Raw genomic sequence first — 19,958 nt, 5'->3', positions numbered from 1 at the left:
CTTTACTTACCATACTTACCCTCAAGATGATCATGCATCCGACAGAGTTTGCATGTGGTCCTAATCTTTTCCATTACTTAGTTCCTTGGTCCTTCTCCTCAACTCCTTAGAAGTGATTTCAGCATGTCACCTTTTCCTGTAGTCACTAAGAGGTAGATCTGCACAATTTCAACGGATAGTGACTTCTGCCAGAATGAAGCCTCGGGAGGCCCGTTTTCGTATTCTCTGCATGCAAGACTGAAAAGACAACTTGGACACCATTGCGTAATTTTGAGGCTCAAAGCACTGCTGCGGGACGAGGGTCCTGAGAAGACACCTCTACGCAGTTTCTGAGTGCAGTGTAGCTAGACTGCTCTGCACATTTCTGGAGAGCAATGCTGGTTGGTGCCTCTATGGGCTACGAGGCTTCAGTAGGCAAGGGAGGTTGGTGTCTCTGTGTATTGCAAGGTTTTAGCAGGCAAAGGAGGAATCTTGATGGTTGTAGAAGCAAAGCGCACAGTTTCGGGAAGCTGGATGAGGCTAGGTTGCTTGGGAAAATGGCTAAGTGTGAGATGATTGAAACATATGCAAACATTGGTAGGACTCGATTGTGATCGCACACGGACACTTTGTGACACAATGTAGACCATCCAGAATACATAAGACATCCTTTGCTTGATGCAACAACCTTCGTAATGTGAGTGCGTGAGGTGAGTGTGAAACATGTCTATGTGATGACCTCTCATAGCATACAATTCCCTTGAAACAAGACAACACTCCCTTTGTATGACAAACAACAACCCTTATGTCCAAATATGACACATGTTGTATGAAGATGAGAACATGAACAACTCTTAAGATCAAGGAGGGGGCTTGAAATCATCAGCTTACCAGTAAGCGACCAAGAATAATCGATCGCAATATCCAAGTTAGGCTTTGAAATTTACTTATAAACCAAAATTTTAGAGAGTGGTTATAACCGCTACAACAAAACTGATAATTAGTAAATTAAATAACCAATAAGATAAAAAGATTCCCATTATCTCCACCAAATTCACAAAAGATTTAGGATTAAAATATAAAACAGTTGGGAGAGTTCCCATTCCTCCTCATCTCCTCTAATTTCACAAAGGAGAGTTTAGAACAACATGTAAAACACTCTCAAATTAAAGAGCATGAGAAGCATTCCTATAAACTAGCTAGTACAAAGGAGGCCACGAATGAAGACAACTTAGCACTGGGAGCTCTCCTTAGACGTCTTCGTTTTATCTATGTGGTATGTACACCTCTTATTAGGATTCTTTAACATTGGGACTCGTTTTGTATTATTTTAAAACAATTCTATTAAAAAAATTAATGAATCGTTTGAGCTAATCTTAAAAATATTTTATTATGAAAAAAAATCAGTATATTAGTAAATTTTTAATTCAAAATATGTTAGTATATCTAAATATGTCATGGATATGATTCAATGAGAAGCCATGGATATGATTGATTATGCCTTGATGTTGTTGGTTGGGCATAAAGTTAAAGAGTTTCATAAATTTAAAGAATGGATAATAAAAAGTATTAAATATATGAGGTTTTATTTAATGAATTTATGTTTATTTATGTATATTAAATAATATTTTTAATTTGATTATATATTGGAAAATATTTTTAAAAAATGTTTATCTTTTCAATTAAAAAAACCTCTATTTTCACTAATATTATATGCATTCATTTTTTTATTAACATTTTTTTACAACTATTTATATTTTTCGCTAATTTTAAACTCCACTTTTTATACCTATGAATATAAAAACCCTTGCCCTTATTATATACTCAATATATTATATCATTTTTTCCTCCATATATATCTTTCAATATAAACCCACCTAATAAAATATTAAATATTGCTAAATTAAACCTATTACACGATATTAAAATTAAATAAATACTTTAACATGTACCCCAATTCTTTAACTTACTTTGAGATTTAGAAAGGCAGATTGAGAAAATCCTCTGCTACTGAAATGAGGTTAAGCGAACTCTTTTCACTCCCAAGAGCACAATTCAATGAATTCTCTCCTTGGATGATTATCTACAGTTGCGATTGGCTGAACTCTTTAACAACAACCTTCAAGGAGCACAATTTAACGACTTCTGTCCACTGGAAGATTATTTAGTCATCTGGAAGCTGTCTTTCACCTCCCGAGTAGGGGAACTGACGAACTGCAAACAGCGTAGGAGGTTTAGAACAACTGGTGAATCTTAAAATCAAGAATTCAAAGGTTGCGGAGCACACATATCATGATTTACCTCAAACAACAGTAGGTGGGTCGTTGCATGAACCCGAGAATATCCATACTCAGAAATACGGACCAAACTCCAGCTACTAGGCTGCAGTAGGATACATTAATTAGATATATCACATTAGTATTGTTATTTGCATTTCTGTGATTGAGTTTCATTAGGATTACTCACGTTCGTTACAAATTTATCAAGACTAAATCCTCCCATCCCTATCACTGCGTGCACTGGTGCGCTGTAATTTGCACTGTTGTAGGTATCTACGCCATTCACGTCTTTTGTAGGAAGCGATTTGCAGGTCTTCTGAAACACAGCGCAGGTACGTTCATAGTTGTGAACATGGCCCCAGAAAACCAAGTCCACCTGCAATAATTCAAAGTCACGCATTTAATTTTTCTTAAAAACATGTCATTTGGTTTAAAGAAACATCCTTGCAGTTTTACCTGATAATCCAAGAGAAGTGGTTCAATGGCTGGAGCAAATTCAGCGTCTATGCTTGGTAAGATGAGTTGTAAAATACCATCATCTATAGAAGAATACATAGGCCGATGGCTGTTGGAATTCAATGTAAAATTTCATTATTGTTAGAATGAGTTAATTAAAATTCCTTACATAGGTTTTTTTAAATATATATTTTACAAAGAGATTGAATTCTGGCTATATTGAAGTTAAATAAGCGAAATAAGAATACCTACCCTGTAAAAATAAGCCAAGGGGTTTGTTTACGGTCCACAGAAGCCAAATCCTTTCTAATCCATTCATACTGCGGAAGGAACTTCTCATATTCAGATGAAATTTCGGAACTTCTCATATTAAGATGAAATTTCTGAACTTCTCATGTTCGAGAGAAAAAAAAAAATACCATGATGAAATTGAAATGAAAGATTTGCAATACCTGCTCACTATCTTGTGACCAATCATGCTCGGTGGACATTACAGTGAAGTGCACAGGTCCTTGATTGATTGAGTACCATGGCTTGTCCTCTGCAGTTGTTGGCATCGGAAAATATTTCTCATAAGGAACACCACATTCTCCACCAGAATCTCTACTTTGCTCGTACTTTGATCCACTGTTGGGATGATCTCTGCAATATTTCAGTCATTGCCCATTTGAGTTTTTGTATCAATGGGCCTTAGAAGATATGATCAATGTTGAAGATTTAATGGAGAGAGAGGAATTTGTAGAAATGCGTCATAATTTCTTACCTTTCATGGTTACCAATGGCAGTCATGTAAGATAGGCGGGAAGCGATTGGGGTGATGAGTTGGAGGAAGAAATCCCACTCAACGAGAAACCCTGTGGCGTAGCTAATATCTCCGATATGGAACACCGAGTCCAACTTACCCGATGACACTTCCTCTGTCATGGCGTCGATAACTCCGAGGGCCCCTGGCTGCCAATAATTATTCTCAGCTTACTGCTTTCTATTTTCCTCTTGCAATTTTAATTGTAAATGGAAACAATTTGTATTACCAGAAACGAGAACAAAAATTGAAACGGACGCAGGAACGTTCGGTACTAAAAGTGGTAATTAAGAAAACCACACCGGCTCTTTATCACGCGTTTTTTTTGCCTTTAATTAATTTTTTTTTATGCAGATTAAATCCATAGTGTTAATAGCACAATCAGTTACTAAAAAGAGTTTTCTTAGTAAAGGTAGTTTGTGTTCAAATTTTACTGGGTGGCTAAGAGCATGCTCTGAGAGATTTAAGCCTGTATTTTGGAAGAAAATATCTGACTTCAAAATTAAATATCCATAGTATTTTTTACAATTAATTAAAAACATCTGACTCCAAAAAAAAATATCCACAAGATATTTCACATTTAATATATATATATATTTTTAAATCTTTACAATGTAAGATGTAACTATTATGTCTATCAATATTTATTAACTAATTTATATATTAATTCTTTTATTAATAATAATAAGTATAATTTAATTAATTTTTATGTTTTTTTTAATTGTGGACAAGTTAAGATGTATTATGATGTAATTATTTTAATGTTTAGTAATATTTATCAACTATTTAATTTATGTGGTTCCATTAATTTATTTTGTAAAATTTTTTTTATGCAGATTAAATCCATAGTGTTAATAGCACAATCAGTTACTAAAAAGAGTTTTCTTAGTAAAGGTAGTTTGTGTTCAAATTTTACTGGGTGGCTAAGAGCATGCTCTGAGAGATTTAAGCCTGTATTTTGGAAGAAAATATCTGACTTCAAAATTAAATATCCATAGTATTTTTTACAATTAATTAAAAACATGTGACTTCAAAAAAAAAATATCCACAAGATATTTCACATTTAATTTATATATATTTTTAAATCTTTACAATGTAAGATGTAACTATTATGTCTATCAATATTTATTAACTAATTTATATATTAATTCTTTTATTAATAATAATAAGTATAATTTAATTAATTTTTATGTTTTTTTTAAATGTGGACAAGTTAAGATGTATATATTAATTCTTTTATTAATAATAATAAGTATAATTTAATTAATTTTATGTTTTTTTAAATGTGGACAAGTTAAGATGTATTATGATGTAACTATTTTAATGTTTAGCAATATTTATCAACTATTTAATTTATGTGGTTCCATTAATTTATTTTCTTCACAAATTAAATCTAGACTATATTTCAAGATATAATATTATTTGCTATTTGGTAATAAGTACAATGATTTTATAATTGTAATATGAAAATTTGAGTATGTAAGTTTTGACAATTGTTCCTTTATTTTTTCTTTTTTTCTGTCTTCAGGCTTTTCTGATGCATAATGAATTAAGCAAAGTTTTTGGGTAGAAATCGCATAAAAGAAATCTGGTCCTAATAATGAACCACACTTGTTGACTTGAAATGCGTTATGTGATTTCCATCAAAAGACTTTGCTTAATTGTTCATTTTGTTTGTTTATTTTTTGATATAAATTAGGTATAAATAGAAATGGGCAATATTTTAGGTAGATACTTTATCAATTAAGACTTTACTTAATTGTTCATTTTGTTTGTTTAGGATATAAATTGGATATGAATAGAAATAGGCAATATTTTAAGTAGATACTTTATCAATTATCTAGACAAAGAAACAAAAAAAGAGAGTGTTCACTTTAAATGTTGAATATTTATGTTTGTACATACAATTTATATCCAAAAAAAAATAAAATTATTAGTAAATAATATAAATATAAATTAATATTGAAAATTTTAAATGTTAAAATTTAAAAATTGAATTTCTTTTATTAAAAATAAATTAATATTAAAAATTTTATATACTAAAATTTAAAATTTAAAATTTGATTTTTTTATTATTACAAATATTATTTTATCATATTTAAATATGAGTATAGTTATAACCTTAAATAAATACTAAAATATTAATTTATAATGCCTCTAATATAAAATAAGAAAAAGAAATAAAACTTTAAAATTAAAAAGAAATGATAATAATATAGAAAAAGATTATACAAATATAAATAAATATTTATCTTTTTTATTACATAGTATAACAATAATGATATAGTAAAAGATAATAGTTAATGTAAGTATATAATTTAAATAAAATAAAATGTTCCTTAAATATTAGGTAATTGATATATGTGTAATTTGTATTTTTTTTAACACTTCAATGTTTAAATTATCAAAATCATTTTATTAAATTATGAAAATTTAATGTTAAGTACTAATCTTTCAAACCATACATTGTAATAATCATTAATTTGACATAATTACATGACATAATTTTCAAAGAACACTGTAATATCCCTCTTGTAAATAACCTAGTGTAAAATCACAAGTTACAAATTAGTTATTATTTAATTTTTGGTAGTTGTGAAATCGAACAAGAATGAAGGAAAACAAGAGCGAGGAAGGTGAACGGGGAGTTTCCATCCCTCTCGACCTATGACTTCATTTAATTTATAAGATTCATAGATCAGTTTCATGGAACCCAATATTACAACAAAATGGATCTCAGAGCTCTATCTTCTCTAGCTGCGGGATTCATATTTGTGTTCGCCGTTGTGAAACTTGCTGTGAAAATATGGTCGGTACGCATTCGAATGAAAAGGTCCTTCGAATCGAAGGGTATCTCGGGGCCCCCATATAGGCTGCTTTATGGAAACACAATGGAGGTAATCGAAATGATGAAGGCAGCCAATTCGGTTCTAATGGAGCTGTCCACACACAGTGTTTTGCCTCGAGTGCTACCTGAGATTCATCATTGGACTAAGGCCTACAGCAAGAATTTCGTGTACTGGTTTGGTCTTGTGCCGAGGTTTGTTGTTCCTCAACCAGAGCTTATCAGGGAGTTGCTCTGTCTTAATTTTGAGCAGTATGAAAAGCCAGAGCCAATTCCCCAGCTCACGCAGTTGTCTGGCGATGGGCTTGCGAATTTCCGAGGGGAAAATGGGCGCGCCAAAGAAGACTTCTCAGTCCTGCCTTCCACGCAGAAATGTTAAAGGCGTGATGAGGTTGTCGCCTGAGATTTTCCAGGCATGATGAAGCTGTCTCATAGTAGTGATCATAGTTCATTATGTTCGATGATGCTTTCTCCCAGACAGCCTCAGGAAGAATTGAACTCAGAACAACAGTTGGTGGCTAGGAGGAAAATAGGGCCGCGACACCAAGCCTTTTATGAGGGCTAACAAAACAAACAGTAATGGCACAACAGTGTTTATTGTCAACAGATTTTCAACAGCCAGCTATCTTCCTCGATGTCTCCCTTTTGGTGATTTTGGGTTGTTATAGCGGGTATTTGGCCTTTAGTCTCGACACCATAACCACTGAAGTTTAGTTTGTGGCTGGTGTTACGGAACAAATCATGCATATGATATTCCAAGGCTTTTCAAGACATAGTTCAGACAGATGACGGAGGCAAGGAGGCTGCCAAGGATAAGATAAGTAACTGGTCTCTTTCTAGAAGGAAAAATATATGTGTGTTTTGTTATCTTTTTGATAGATTACCTTGTGTGAAATGCCGAGTCACTTGTCATTTTCTTGAAAAGGGATATATGCATAAACGATTTGTGAGACTAGTTAAGTTCAAAGTTTTTTGTGAAATAATTATGCATTGCATGCATGATAGAAATTGCTAATGATGTGCTTCTAGGCACATAGATAATCATTCTAACTTTGTTGAAGAAGAAAGTATGTTTTATATACACATAAATATAGTTTCTATTTAGAAAAAGAGTGCATTCTTCATGCATGAAAATAATGACTTTATGCGAGATTTCTTGAAAACAAAGATAAAGATTCTTTCCTTAAACGACACATATGAATAGTGTTCATGCAAGAACAAGATTCCATACTTGTTTCATGAAAATATTATGTCCATTGAAGTAAAAGTAATTGTGTTAGGAAAAACACATGTTGCATGCGCATAAGGGTAGCAATGTAACTTCTTGGAAATATTAATCTTTTGAAAAGAATGTTTTACTAGATGAGTTGGGACGACTTCTTGATTTTGGCGCATAAGAGGTTAGATTAACCTTGTTATGGTTTCTTGATTTTTATGCATAAATATAGGGTATCTATAATAGTTTCTTGAAAGGAAAAGCATGAGAAACTTACTTATAGGAAGATAGAGAAATGGGGTTATGATGACTTCCTTCAAGAAAGAAGTAATTGCTTGCTTACATGAAATAATGGTAGAGTTCTAAAGAAGGGAATATGCATTGCATATATTAAATAAGGGCTATTAAGATAAGCTAATGGATGCTCAAAGAATAGTCATTGTGTTATGGAGATGTGTTCTTTGTATGTTAGAAAAACTATGTTAATTTCTTGAAAAATAACTATGTGAAAGGAACGCATGTGCAAAGGCGCAGAAACAATAGTTTATTACCTGTATGTAAACATAACTAATGTGTTATATGTTTTAAAGGGAAACATGGACTTGTAAAACTAATGGTTAGATCTCTTAGAGAGAAATATGCATTAGTGTGAATAAGCATTGTGAAAAGTAGAACAAGAATTTACTTGAATATATGTACTAGTTAATTAGTATGTTATGCTTGCTCATGCAGATGAGTAGATGTTAAAAGATCACTTTTAGAGGTTGCTTAATGAATGATTAATAATGTATCTAATATTGTTGCCAAAGCTTGTTGACAACTACATTGACAGGAAACGATGGCGGTTGGTGCCAAAGGAAAGTGATGTTTAACATTATGGCAGGAAAAGGATTATTGGTCCATGCAGATGAGTTCAAGTTGCAGGATCGTCCATTGCTAGAACAATTATGCCACAAGGAATGTTGCATGTGGCGGTATGTAAGAAAAGGGTTTCATGGAAAATGTATTAGCTTTTAGCTAGTTATGTGACAACTTAATGATAATTCATTGTAATGATTTTAATAACAATGGTTAAGGGATGGAATCCCTTATAAGCCATTGAGTGAGGGGTGAAAACCCTCACGAGTGTTTAATAAGAAGATTAAACGTTTGCTGGTTTTCACCCTACGGGGTTTCCAGGATACATCGGTGTTCAATGGTGTGATTGCCTTTTGTGTCAGTTGGATGATGTTGAATCCTTGATGATGATGTTTCTTTATTTTGATGTGATAATCATAATGTCCAAAGTATGTGATTAGTTTGTATGGTAAAAAAAATTCTAACTCCCTACTTTTACATGCGAGGTTACTAGGCATTACAAGTGGTATAAGAGCTAAAGGTTGTAGTATTGGCGCCTTTGGGAATTAGTAAGCAGGAAAGAAATTGAGGTATGCCACCAGTGGGCATTAACTCAGGTATGAGTTTAACCATTAACATATTGATTTATGTAGTACACTACTTTCGGCATGATATGTGTGATTCATGTTTATAACTGCTTTGCATAGTAAGTAATAAAGTTTGTTGCATAACTATTGGATTCTTGATGAGGATGAAAGACAACAAAACTTTTGTCGCACTTAAGAACAATATTGAACACTCATTACACTTATGAACAATATTGAACACTCATTGACGAAAGTGACAATCAACTACCCACTTTTGATTTGCAAATATGGCAATAACAATGATGCATTTATTAAACAAGATTGAAGTTGCAATGAACTAATTTTAATGAGTCAATGCATGAATGTAAAATACGGGGATGTCCTTGGATTTGACAATATAGTGTTTTAAAAAGACATTGTAAGAACCCCTTTAGATATTGGAAATATACAATAAGTCAAGTAGTGAGACTTGATTGTAATAACTAATTTTTGATTCAATATTGTCATAGATGCATGAAGATGATTGGTAGTTGAAATTGGTTAGTATTGTATGACTAACCAATAGAACTTATATGCATTAATTGCATTGGATTTAAGATTATTAAAATTCGTATACAAGTGATGGTTTGATTGGTGTCACATGCGTGGAATGTGTGTATGATGATTCTTACTTTCTCTGTGCTAAAGTTCCAGTTGTTTATGAGAAGGGTTCTTAATTTTATTCACCATGAATGCTTGATACATAGTATATGCTTACATCTTAATAGATTTAATGATGTTTCCCTTTAATTCTTTGAGATTCACTAGCATGGTATGTGTTTTATGTTAATCATTACTTGTTGTGAGAGTAAAACCATTGGAGCCTCGATTTAATGATGGTTGAATTTATCTCTACTATGGGAATGACAAATTTCTTATGCATGTTGCATTCCAGTGTGAAGTTAATTGTAGAGGCATGTTCAGTGGGTAACATTTCTAGGACCCATTCATGGTAGAATTACATGTGACAATTATTCATAAATAGACTACCTATGTTAATGAAGTTTTTAGTAAACTCTAACTACCTTCCCCAACTATAGATGCTTCCAAAGGAAAAGGAAGTAAGGGGAAGGAAGAAGACCGTGCTGTAGGGATAGACGGAGAAGGGGAAAGAATCACTAAGTCTGGTGATGACCAGATAGCGCAGACTTTGAGTGCCAGAATCTTGCAGAAGACGCTAAGTCTGGTGATGACCAGATAGCACTTGATGTGCATGTGAGTATTCCTTTGACCATGCTTAAGGAGTTGGAAAATGATAACTATAGTGTGTTGATGTTAATGATTTTCGTAATGTCTCCTTGAAGTCATTATTCTGAAATGGTCACATAGTAGTGATAAGATAGTTGTTGCATCTAACATCAAGTGGTAACTCTGGTGCATGTGTGACACTTAGGGGATCATGCTTCTAATTACATAAGTAGAGGAATTTCTTCCGATAAGGGTAGTTTAATTTGTCAGTTATGCATGTTGAACCAAGGGTTGGTAAAAACACCTTGATTATTCTTAATTATATTAATGATGCATGGCCAATGCTGGCCATAGTAAATGTAAGATAATACTCCATTAATGACGGTGTGGATTAAGACAACAGATTATGGGAAATTGGAAAGGTTTAGATTATTAACTCAACTATTGTTGACATTTATACATTAATGAATATTTGCGTATGCTTTTATACATGACGATATTGTATGCATGAAAAATTTTGGAAATTGAATACTTGTTAACTGATGCATATTTATAACTAACATTGATGATGGGATTAAGTAGTGGTAGCTTAATGGCAACAAGAAAACTCATCACATAAATTGTTGCAATGTGAATTGCAATCATAAGTGAGAAGGAATAATGTTATATGATATGAATGAATTGTGTTATTTGGAAAATCTGAATGCATACAACATGTATGATAGATATGTTTCCCATCAATCTAGATGTTGTGGACCCATGATGAGGGTTAAGTGTAAATTCATGGTGTACATGCATGTTTATTTTGTTAATGATAATGTTCTTATGGTTCATTACGTAAATTACTTTGGGAAAGAGTAATAAAAGAGAAATTTAACATGCCAGACAGTTGCAAATAGTTGGGCTGATGGCAATTACCTGCCCGAAGGGGTTGAGGGTACTTCTCTGCCCGGATATGCCTTGGGTTGATGGCAGTTACCTACCCAAAGGGGTTGATGGTACTTTTCTGCCTGGATTTAATGCCTTGGGTTGATGGTACTTTTCTGCCTGGATTTAATGCCTTGGGTTGATGGCAGTTACCTGCCTAGAGGGGTTGATGGTACTTGTCTGCACGGATTTCCTCTCCCTAGAGATCGATTATCTCAATAAGGGAAAAGAGTTTGCAAAGATGGTGAAGAGGGTAAAAAGCCTGAGGCAACGCTGTTGATTTGGAGCCTATTGGAGGAGGCCCAAAATTCCTCATAGATGGGACACTGTCAGAGGAATAGTCAGGACGCTGCCAAGAGGAATCCTATATTGGACCCTATGTGATCATTGGAATTCTTGAGTTGGTTAGCCAGTGGAATTCCATGTTAGACCTGGTAAGGTCTCTATCAAAGAAACTGTTTGGATGTGAAAATGACTCGATTTGGTTGTGGAAACCAGTTCCCATGGGTTGGGAATTCTTTAGCCTATTGTGGTTCTCATAGCTAAAGAAATTAACTAATCAGCTATATGTTGTGTTAAAAATGAATTTTACATATAGTTGTGTGAAATATGTTATGCACATTTAACGGGAAATGAGCTTAGTATTCAATAAGGAGTTATTAGAAATTTTAATTCCTTTCTCATATTATTAATCTTGTAAACGTCTTAGTAGGGGCTAAGACAATTTTCACTTGATGCAGTGATTGACTGCTAGAGAGCTAGGTGCTCTTTTGGTACTTTTAAAAGTACTATGTGGATGTCTTTAATGAGAGTTAATTCAGTGTGCATGTGGAGCAGTGATGAGCTCTTAAGTACTTGTAAAAGTACTGTGAATTAAATATCATCTAACATTGCACAATTGATTGATAGTTAAAAGTATTTCATTTGACTCGAAATATTGTGACTAATGCGATTGAATTTGTTAGTCATACATTACAGGAATTACTTACCATGGAGGGTTGATGGGTTGTCCAACCACTATTAAAATGCTTACGTGAAAGTACTCATGATTTTCAAGAGTAGATGGTAAGTAATGGTAAGTTGACATAGAGAATTGTTTATTATGAATTTGAATAAGGGTCAAGTGATGGCAACCAGAACTTGCATATTTTGCAATTATAAATGCTTATGAATATCGGTTTTTCTTATGTTATGACATTAAAATTTTTGTTTATTGTCATTTCTTGGAATGAAATCTTTGATTTTAAAAAGGAAGGATCACTTTTTTGTGTGGTTAGATGGTTATATCATGAGTAAAACCTTAAGTTCCAATGAGAGATGAACACCGAGGATGGTGTTCTTGTTAAGGGGGGGAGTATGTAATATCCCTCTTGTAAATAACCCATTGTAAAATCACAAGTTACAAATTAGTTATTAACTAATTCTTGGTAGTTGTGAAACTGAACAAGAATGAAGGAAAACAAGAGCGAGGAAAGTGAACGGGGAGTTTCCATCCCTCTCGGCCTGTGACTTCATTTAATTTATAAGATTCACAGATCAGTGTCATGGAACCCAATATTACAACAAAATGGATCTCAGAGCTCTATCATCTCTAGCTGCGGGGTTCGTATTTGTGTTCGCCGTTGTGAAATTTGCTGTGAAAATATGGTGGGTGCCCAGTCGAATGAAAAGGTCCTTCGAATCGAAGGGTATCGTGGGGCCCCCATATAGGCTGCTTTATGGAAACACAATGGAGGTAATCGAAATGATGAAGGTGGCCAATTCGGTTCCAATGGAGCTATCCACGCACAGTATTTTGCCTTGAGTGCTGCCTGAGATTCATCATTGGACTAAGGCCTACGGCAAGAATTTCGTGTACTGGTTTGGTCTTGTGCCGAGGCTTGTTGTTCCTCAACCAGAGCTTATCAGGGAGTCGCTTTGTCTTAAGTTTGAGCAGTATGAAAAGCCAGAGCCAATTCCTCAGCTCATGCAGCTGTCTGGCGATGGGCTTGCGAATTTCCGAGGGGAAAATGGGTGTGCCAGAGAAGACTTCTCAGTCCTGCCTTCCACGCAGAAATGTTAAAGTCGTGATGAGGTTGTCACCTGAGATTTTCCAGGCATGATGAAGCTGTCTCATAGTAATGATCATAGTTCATTATGTTCGATGATGCTTTCTCTCGGACAACCTCGGGAAGAAATGAACTCAAAACAGTAGTTGGTGGCCAGGAGGAAAATAGGGCCGCGACACCAGGCCTTTTATGAGGGCTAACAAAATAAATAGTAATGGCACAACAGTGTTTATTGTTGACAGATTTTCAACAGCCAGCTATCTTCCTCGATGTCTCCCTTTTTGCGATTTTGGGTTGTTACAGCGGGTATCTGGCCTTTAGTCTCGACACCATAACCACTGGAGTTTATTTTGTGGCTGGTGTTACGAAACAAATCATGCGTATGATATTCCAAGGCTTTTCAAGGCATAGTTCGAACAGATGATGGAGGCAAGGAGGCTGCCAAGGATAAGATAAGTAACTGCTCTCTTTCTAGAAGGAAAAATATATGTGTGTTTTGTTATCTTTTTGAAAGATTACCTTGTGTGAAATGTCGAGTCACTTGTCATTTTCTTGAAAAGGGATATATGCATAAATGATTTGTGAGACTAGTTAAGTTCAAAGTTTCTTGTGAAATAATTATGCATTGCATGATAGGAATTACTAATGATGTGCTTCTAGGCACATAGATAATCATTCTAACTATCTTGAAGAAAAACGTATGTTTTATATATAGTTTCTTTTTAGAAGAAGAGTGCATTCTTCATGCATGAAAATAATGACTTTATGCGAGATTTCTTGAAAGCAAAGATAGAGATTCTTTCCTTAAATGACACATATGAATAGTGTTCATGCAAGAACAAGATTCCATACTTGTTTCATGAAAATATTATGTTCATTGAAGTAAAAGTAATTGTGTTAGGAAAAACACATGTTGCATGCGCATAAGGGTAGAAATGTAACTTCCTTGGAAATATTAATCTTTTGAAAAGAATGCCTTGCTAGATGAGTTGGGACGACTTCTTGATTTTGGCGCATAAGAGGTTAGATTAACCTTGTTATGGTTTCTTGATTTTTATGCATAAATATAGGGTATCTATAATAGTTTCTTGAAAGGAAAAGCATGAGAAACTTACTTATAGGAAGATAGAGAAATGGGGTTATGATGACTTCCTTCAAGAAAGAAGTAAGTAATTGCTTACATGAAATAATGGTAGAGTTCTAAAGAAGGGAATATGCATTGCATATATTAAATAAGGGCTATTAAGATAAGCTAATGGATGCTCAAAAAACAGTCATTGTGTCATGGAGATGTGTTCTTTGTATGTTAGAAAAACTATGTTAATTTCTTGAAAAATAACTATGTGAAAGGAACGCATGTGCAAAGACGTAGAAACAATAGTTTATTACCTGTATGTAAACATAACTAATGTGTTATATGTTTTAAAGGGAAACATGGACTTGTAAAACTAATGGTTAGATATCTTAGAGAGAAATATTCATTAGTGTGAATAAGCATTGTGAAAAGTAGAACAAGAATTTACTTGAATATATGTACTAGTTAATTAGTATGTTATGCTTGCTCATGCATATGAGTAGATGTTAAAAGATCACTTTTAGAGGTTGCTTAATGAATGATTAATAATGTATCTAATATTGTTGCCAAAGCTTGTTGACAACTACATTGACAGGAAACGATGGCAGTTGGTGCCAAAGGAAAGTGATGTTTAACATTATGGCAAGAAAAGGATTATTGGTCCATGCAAATGAGTTCAAGTTGCAGGATCGTCCATTGCTAGAACAATTATGCCACAAGGAATGTTGCATGTGGCAGTATGTAAGAAAAAGGGTTTCATGGAAAATGTATTAGCTTTTAGCTAGTTATGTGACAACTTAATGATAATTCATTGTAATGATTTTAATAACAATGGTTAAGGGATGGAATCCAGCCATTGAGTGAGGGGTGAAAACCCTCACGAGCGTTTAATAAGAAGATTAAACGTTTGTTGGTTTTCACCCTACGGGGTTTCTAGGGTATATCCGTGTTCAATGGTGTGATTGCCTTTTGTGTCAGCGGGATAATGTTGAATCCTTAATGATGATGTTTCTTTATTTTGATGTGATAATCATAATGTCCAAAGTATGTGATTAGTTTGTATGGTAAAAAAAATTTTAACTCCCTACTTTTACATGCAACGTCTACTTTTACATGCAAAGTTACCAGATACATTACAAGTACATTTAGTAATCATTAATTTCACATAAATATAAAAAAAAAAATTATGTGTTAGAAATAACTTTGACATATATGTGTGAAAATATTTTTATAAATTTATAATTTTATTTAACATTTAAATTGTGTTGTTTTTTTCCTGTGCGTTTTTGCTGGTTGATTTGGTTCTAATGGTTACTCTGCATCTGGTCTAAATGACCAATTTTTCTCAAGTACTCAATCACTCACCAAGAAACCAGAGACCGAGTACTTAAAAATGGCATTCGGGTTTTACCCAAAACACAGTCCAACATCAGAATACTGTGAACATAGAAGAAAATAGCTGATTCATCAAAATCTGAATTTAATAACTAATCATAAGTTTACGCCTAGAGTTTTGTTTGAACTTTTTTGTGATTAAGCAATTCTGGATTTTGACTCTTGATGCAGCTTAACCCAACTATGTCAAAACCCTAACGTCATACCTGAATGTAATGCTCATCAGATGAATCGCGGGGAGCCTTTCCCATGTCGCCGAATGCAAGAAATCGAACCTCGCTGGCGCCTGATGCAGGAGGGGTGGAGAAGCTTGCAACAGAACTCCAACCCACATTGTCACTGCAAAAATTATATAGATATCAATGCTAGCCACGAATTAATAAACAATTCCCTAATACCAAATCAATGAAAATCTTTAGACTTATATTTAACAGGAGCCTGCAAGTATTCTGGGTGCTTGTACCTTCCATATCTGTAACTATATTTCTGAGAAGGCAGCAGCCCCGTCATTAGGGCTGTATGAATATACCCTGGATCGTGCCATCCAAAATCCATTGCTGGGCTTGGAAGCAGATCATGACCTAGCAAAGCAATTGAATTTATGATACAATTTTCACACCTGTATTATAAATCTATCCATAATTGACAGAATGGGACAAGAAATTCAAAGATTGGCAGAACATACTGCACATATCAGCTTGAGTGAACGTTGTCACAGTGGACATGGCCGATTTTCCAGCACCGTATTGCACAAATTGTGTAGTATTGCTCCCGCTGATCCATGTTACCTGCATCTGATTTCTCGAAAAGTAATTATAATCTTATACAGTTGATCAATAACAGATATAAATGCCCTTAATTTTAGAATCTGATCTTATACTTACGGATGAACCAGTAGAATCCACGCTGGACAGATGGGCATAGAGCGGCATGTCTGGGTTAGAAAACTTGAGAGCCTCTGATCTCCGAAGGATGCAGGGGTTTTCATAACCACCAGACAGCAATACAAACTCGATATCTGTGCGTATGTTGATGACTTGAAATGTTATGGAACCATTGCAGGTCTTGGGTTCAAGTTCGTCCCAGTCCTTTAGTAATTTATAGCTGCTTCTGTTTTTGGTGCATTCCCTATAGGAGGGATCGTTTTTCAGGAACTGAGACTGTAGCAAGTAATTCGAATCACAGAATCATTAGACATTAATCTCAATCTTTTTGGAAACATTCAATATCAAATTTTACAGATTTGCCAAAATTTGAAAATTTCTGTCATTTCCTAAAGCCAGGACGACTCTAGTCCAGAACTAACTGAAGCCTAAAGCTGGTTTTTCTTCATTCACACAGAGGAACGAATTTAACCTTGAGGCCAAATATCTAAAGCCTATTTATCTTCAAATATAATTTGAAATAAATTTAAAATATTTTGAATTTAATTAGATTGTGGAGTTGAGAATATTTAGGAATCTCAATAAGAGGATGATGAAATGAGGTTGAGAAATTGTTTTACTTTGTTTTTCTCATTAAATTCTGAAATATTAAATTATATGACTTTATAACAATTTCTTAACCTCATTTTAATTTAATTTTCTCTTAAATTTATATATTAAAAAGATTTATTTCCTAAATATATCAAGCTAGACCAACTTAAACCAGTGGAATGATTATCAATGATCCCAGTTATAAAATTTAACATTTTATTAATACCTCATTCGGTGTTTTTTTTGCTTTCTTTCTTATCTTTATACATTCCTTGTGCATTTACATATACTTGTGGGATGTCTCTTCTATCACTCAAAATAAAATTTATACAAGTGGAATATCTATCAATCATCTAGTTAAATATAAAATCAAAATAAATTTATAAAAAAAACATTTATTAAAACCTCATTAAATTTTTTTTATGTGTTTACATATATTGGTGGGCATAATTACCAAATTCGCATTTAAATTTAAATTTAAATACAATACCATATAAAAATTCAAATTTTTCTAATTGAAAACAAAAATACTAATATATTTAAAAAAATTAAATATATTTTTTAAAATTTACATAATCTCCTTGTAATCTGAGTAAACCTGCTTATTATTTTGGCTTACTTTGCTGACGGCTCACTTTCTAATATAATTTAATGTTAACACAAATGAGTAATCAGTTTTTTATGGAGTTGTTTTTAGTGCGACTTTTTGGAGATTCCGGTGATGGAACCAGTAGAAAAAATTGAGGTTAAATTTTGATTTGTATTATTTAAAATGGTTTTTTAACTACATATTTGGATTCACCACTCTGAAAAAAGCCTAAGACGCTTTGATTGTTCAGAAATTACCTATCAACCTTGCGATTTCAAAAAACCCACTGAAAAAACTTCCAAAAAAACTCACTAAAAACAACTGCTTTTTTTATTTCCCATTGTCAGCTTTAATGGCTCCCGCATATATCGTCTGTGTATCTTTAAAAACGAATCGAATTTTTAAGATAATTCGGCCTAATTGAAAGAATCGACGAATATTCGAATTTTTTCGACAGATTCGGCCGAATTTGGTATCTGTGCTGGTGGGATGTCTCCTCTATCACTCAAAATAAATTACATTCTTAGGAAGCAAAAGAAATATTTGTGGCATGTTCCTTGTATGGTTTGGATGAATTAATGATTAAAAGTGGATATTTCTTAAATTAGTTTAAATCATATATAAATGATAAAATAAATTTAATGATATATATTTTAATAAATTATATATAATTTGAGTAGGCTTAAAAGTAAAAATAGATTTTTTTTTGAAAGATACATACTTTCAAATTTAAAGACGTTAGTATATTGTTACATCTAGATGAATCCCATACAAGTAATAACTAAAAAATATGTTTCTTCACAAATTCAAATTCACATAGATTAATTTATATACAGCTTTATAAGCTTTAACAATCAAATTGCTACACTAAAATGAATCCCTTATCCCATCCCCAAAACGAAGAATCTGATATACCAAATTTTTCCAAAAGATTTCATAACACAGATATGAAATAAAAAGTGATATGGAATACCTTCACAGTGTAATGGCAGAGCAGAGAATGAAGCTTTATATCTCCAGTTTCCAAGTACATGTACAGTTTCAGTGGACAATTCGAAATGCTGTTACACACTATGGTTAGTTATCGATTGGCAATTTTTTCTATAAACACCCTACGTTCTGATGCAAGCCTAAACATAATTATGATTCCACATTTCTCATCAGAAAAATTGGCCATGGCAGTAACTTCGGCACCAGAATCAAATTCATTACACAGGCCAATGAAAACATTATGAAATAAACGAGATAGAGGAAAAACGAACTGTTAATACACCGTACTTGCGGCTTGAAGGCGAAACTAAGGCAACCCAAATATCATCGGAGGGATTCGAGAGTCCATTTACAGTGACAGTAATGAATTCTTCATCCGGAAGGGGTCCTTGCGTGCCGAGATTCATCTGCAGGTCTGGATTCTGATCCGAACATTCTCGAAGATCCCTCCTATTAATACATCTGTAGCCTGTCCCACACAGGTTACGATAGCCAGGACCTGAAGTCTCGGCATCGAACCGAGGGCCCGAAGGGTAATTATCTGAAGACGATCCATTGCAGCGGGAATCAAAACCAATGAGGTCTGTCACAATAAAAATCAAAGTGACGAAGAAAATAGGATCAATTTGATTCATGAATTTCTGCATTCTGAAAGTCCTCATGGCTGGAACCTTCTGGCTGGGCAAGAAGGTGGAGAAGCAAAAATTTATGAGACTAATAATTGCGGCGCATGATATTTAGGCAGCCTTAGGGCCTTATGTAATCAAATTAAATGGAATTTGAGTTTATAGATAAAACTAAATCTGATAATGTTTGAAGAACTTTGAGTGTCATGATCGAAATTTATGGGCAGCTTTGTTCCGCTTCCGGGGGCAGCTTATGTCCATTAAAGATAACTTAACGTATGGACATAAGCTTGTGTTCAGTTTTCGCCGGAAGTTTATGTCCACTAAATATAATTTAATTAGATGCAGAGGCTTAGTTGTTACAGGTCACCTCACTTGGAGCTTTACAGATGATCATAAATGCGATATTACCTCTCCTCAAACTATATGCGCCCTGTCAAAATCTCCCAACTATCATCCTCCATTCACTTTTTCAAAAATACTGTCATCGTATGAACGCTATCTCGAATACTCGAAGTCTCCAACTGTCCCTCCTCCCTCCATTGAAAATAAAATCACACTGGATTTGCCCATATTTTCAGAATACCCGAAGGATAGACAAGCAT

The 19,958-nt window shown here is 33.7% G+C and overlaps 1 protein-coding gene across 1 annotated transcript; it reads right to left on the bottom strand.

The window, feature by feature from the left end:
* Nucleotides 1-1,981: 1,981 nt before the first annotated feature.
* On the bottom strand, nucleotides 1,982-19,575 carry LOC149226708 (putative inactive purple acid phosphatase 27). The gene is made up of 13 exons (XM_089375354.1): nucleotides 19,016-19,575; nucleotides 18,711-18,798; nucleotides 16,558-16,833; nucleotides 16,359-16,467; nucleotides 16,137-16,254; nucleotides 15,880-16,012; nucleotides 3,478-3,665; nucleotides 3,167-3,356; nucleotides 2,967-3,034; nucleotides 2,715-2,823; nucleotides 2,446-2,634; nucleotides 2,281-2,361; nucleotides 1,982-2,193 (listed from the first exon to the last, which is right to left on the bottom strand). The coding sequence occupies exons 1-13, from the start codon at nucleotides 19,387-19,389 to the stop codon at nucleotides 2,140-2,142; spliced, it is 1,977 nt and encodes a 658-aa protein (XP_089231480.1). The 5' UTR covers nucleotides 19,390-19,575; the 3' UTR covers nucleotides 1,982-2,139.
* Between the last annotated feature and the right edge of the window lie 383 nt (nucleotides 19,576-19,958).

The sequence above is a fragment of the Pinus tabuliformis genome, chromosome J, assembly GCF_031772625.1.
Source record: "Pinus tabuliformis cultivar Carrire ecotype Pingquan chromosome J, CPIR1, whole genome shotgun sequence".
NCBI lineage: Eukaryota > Viridiplantae > Streptophyta > Pinopsida > Pinales > Pinaceae > Pinus > Pinus tabuliformis.
Note: the sequence above shows the minus strand (reverse complement) of the source record. Positions and strands in the feature narration are given on the sequence as shown.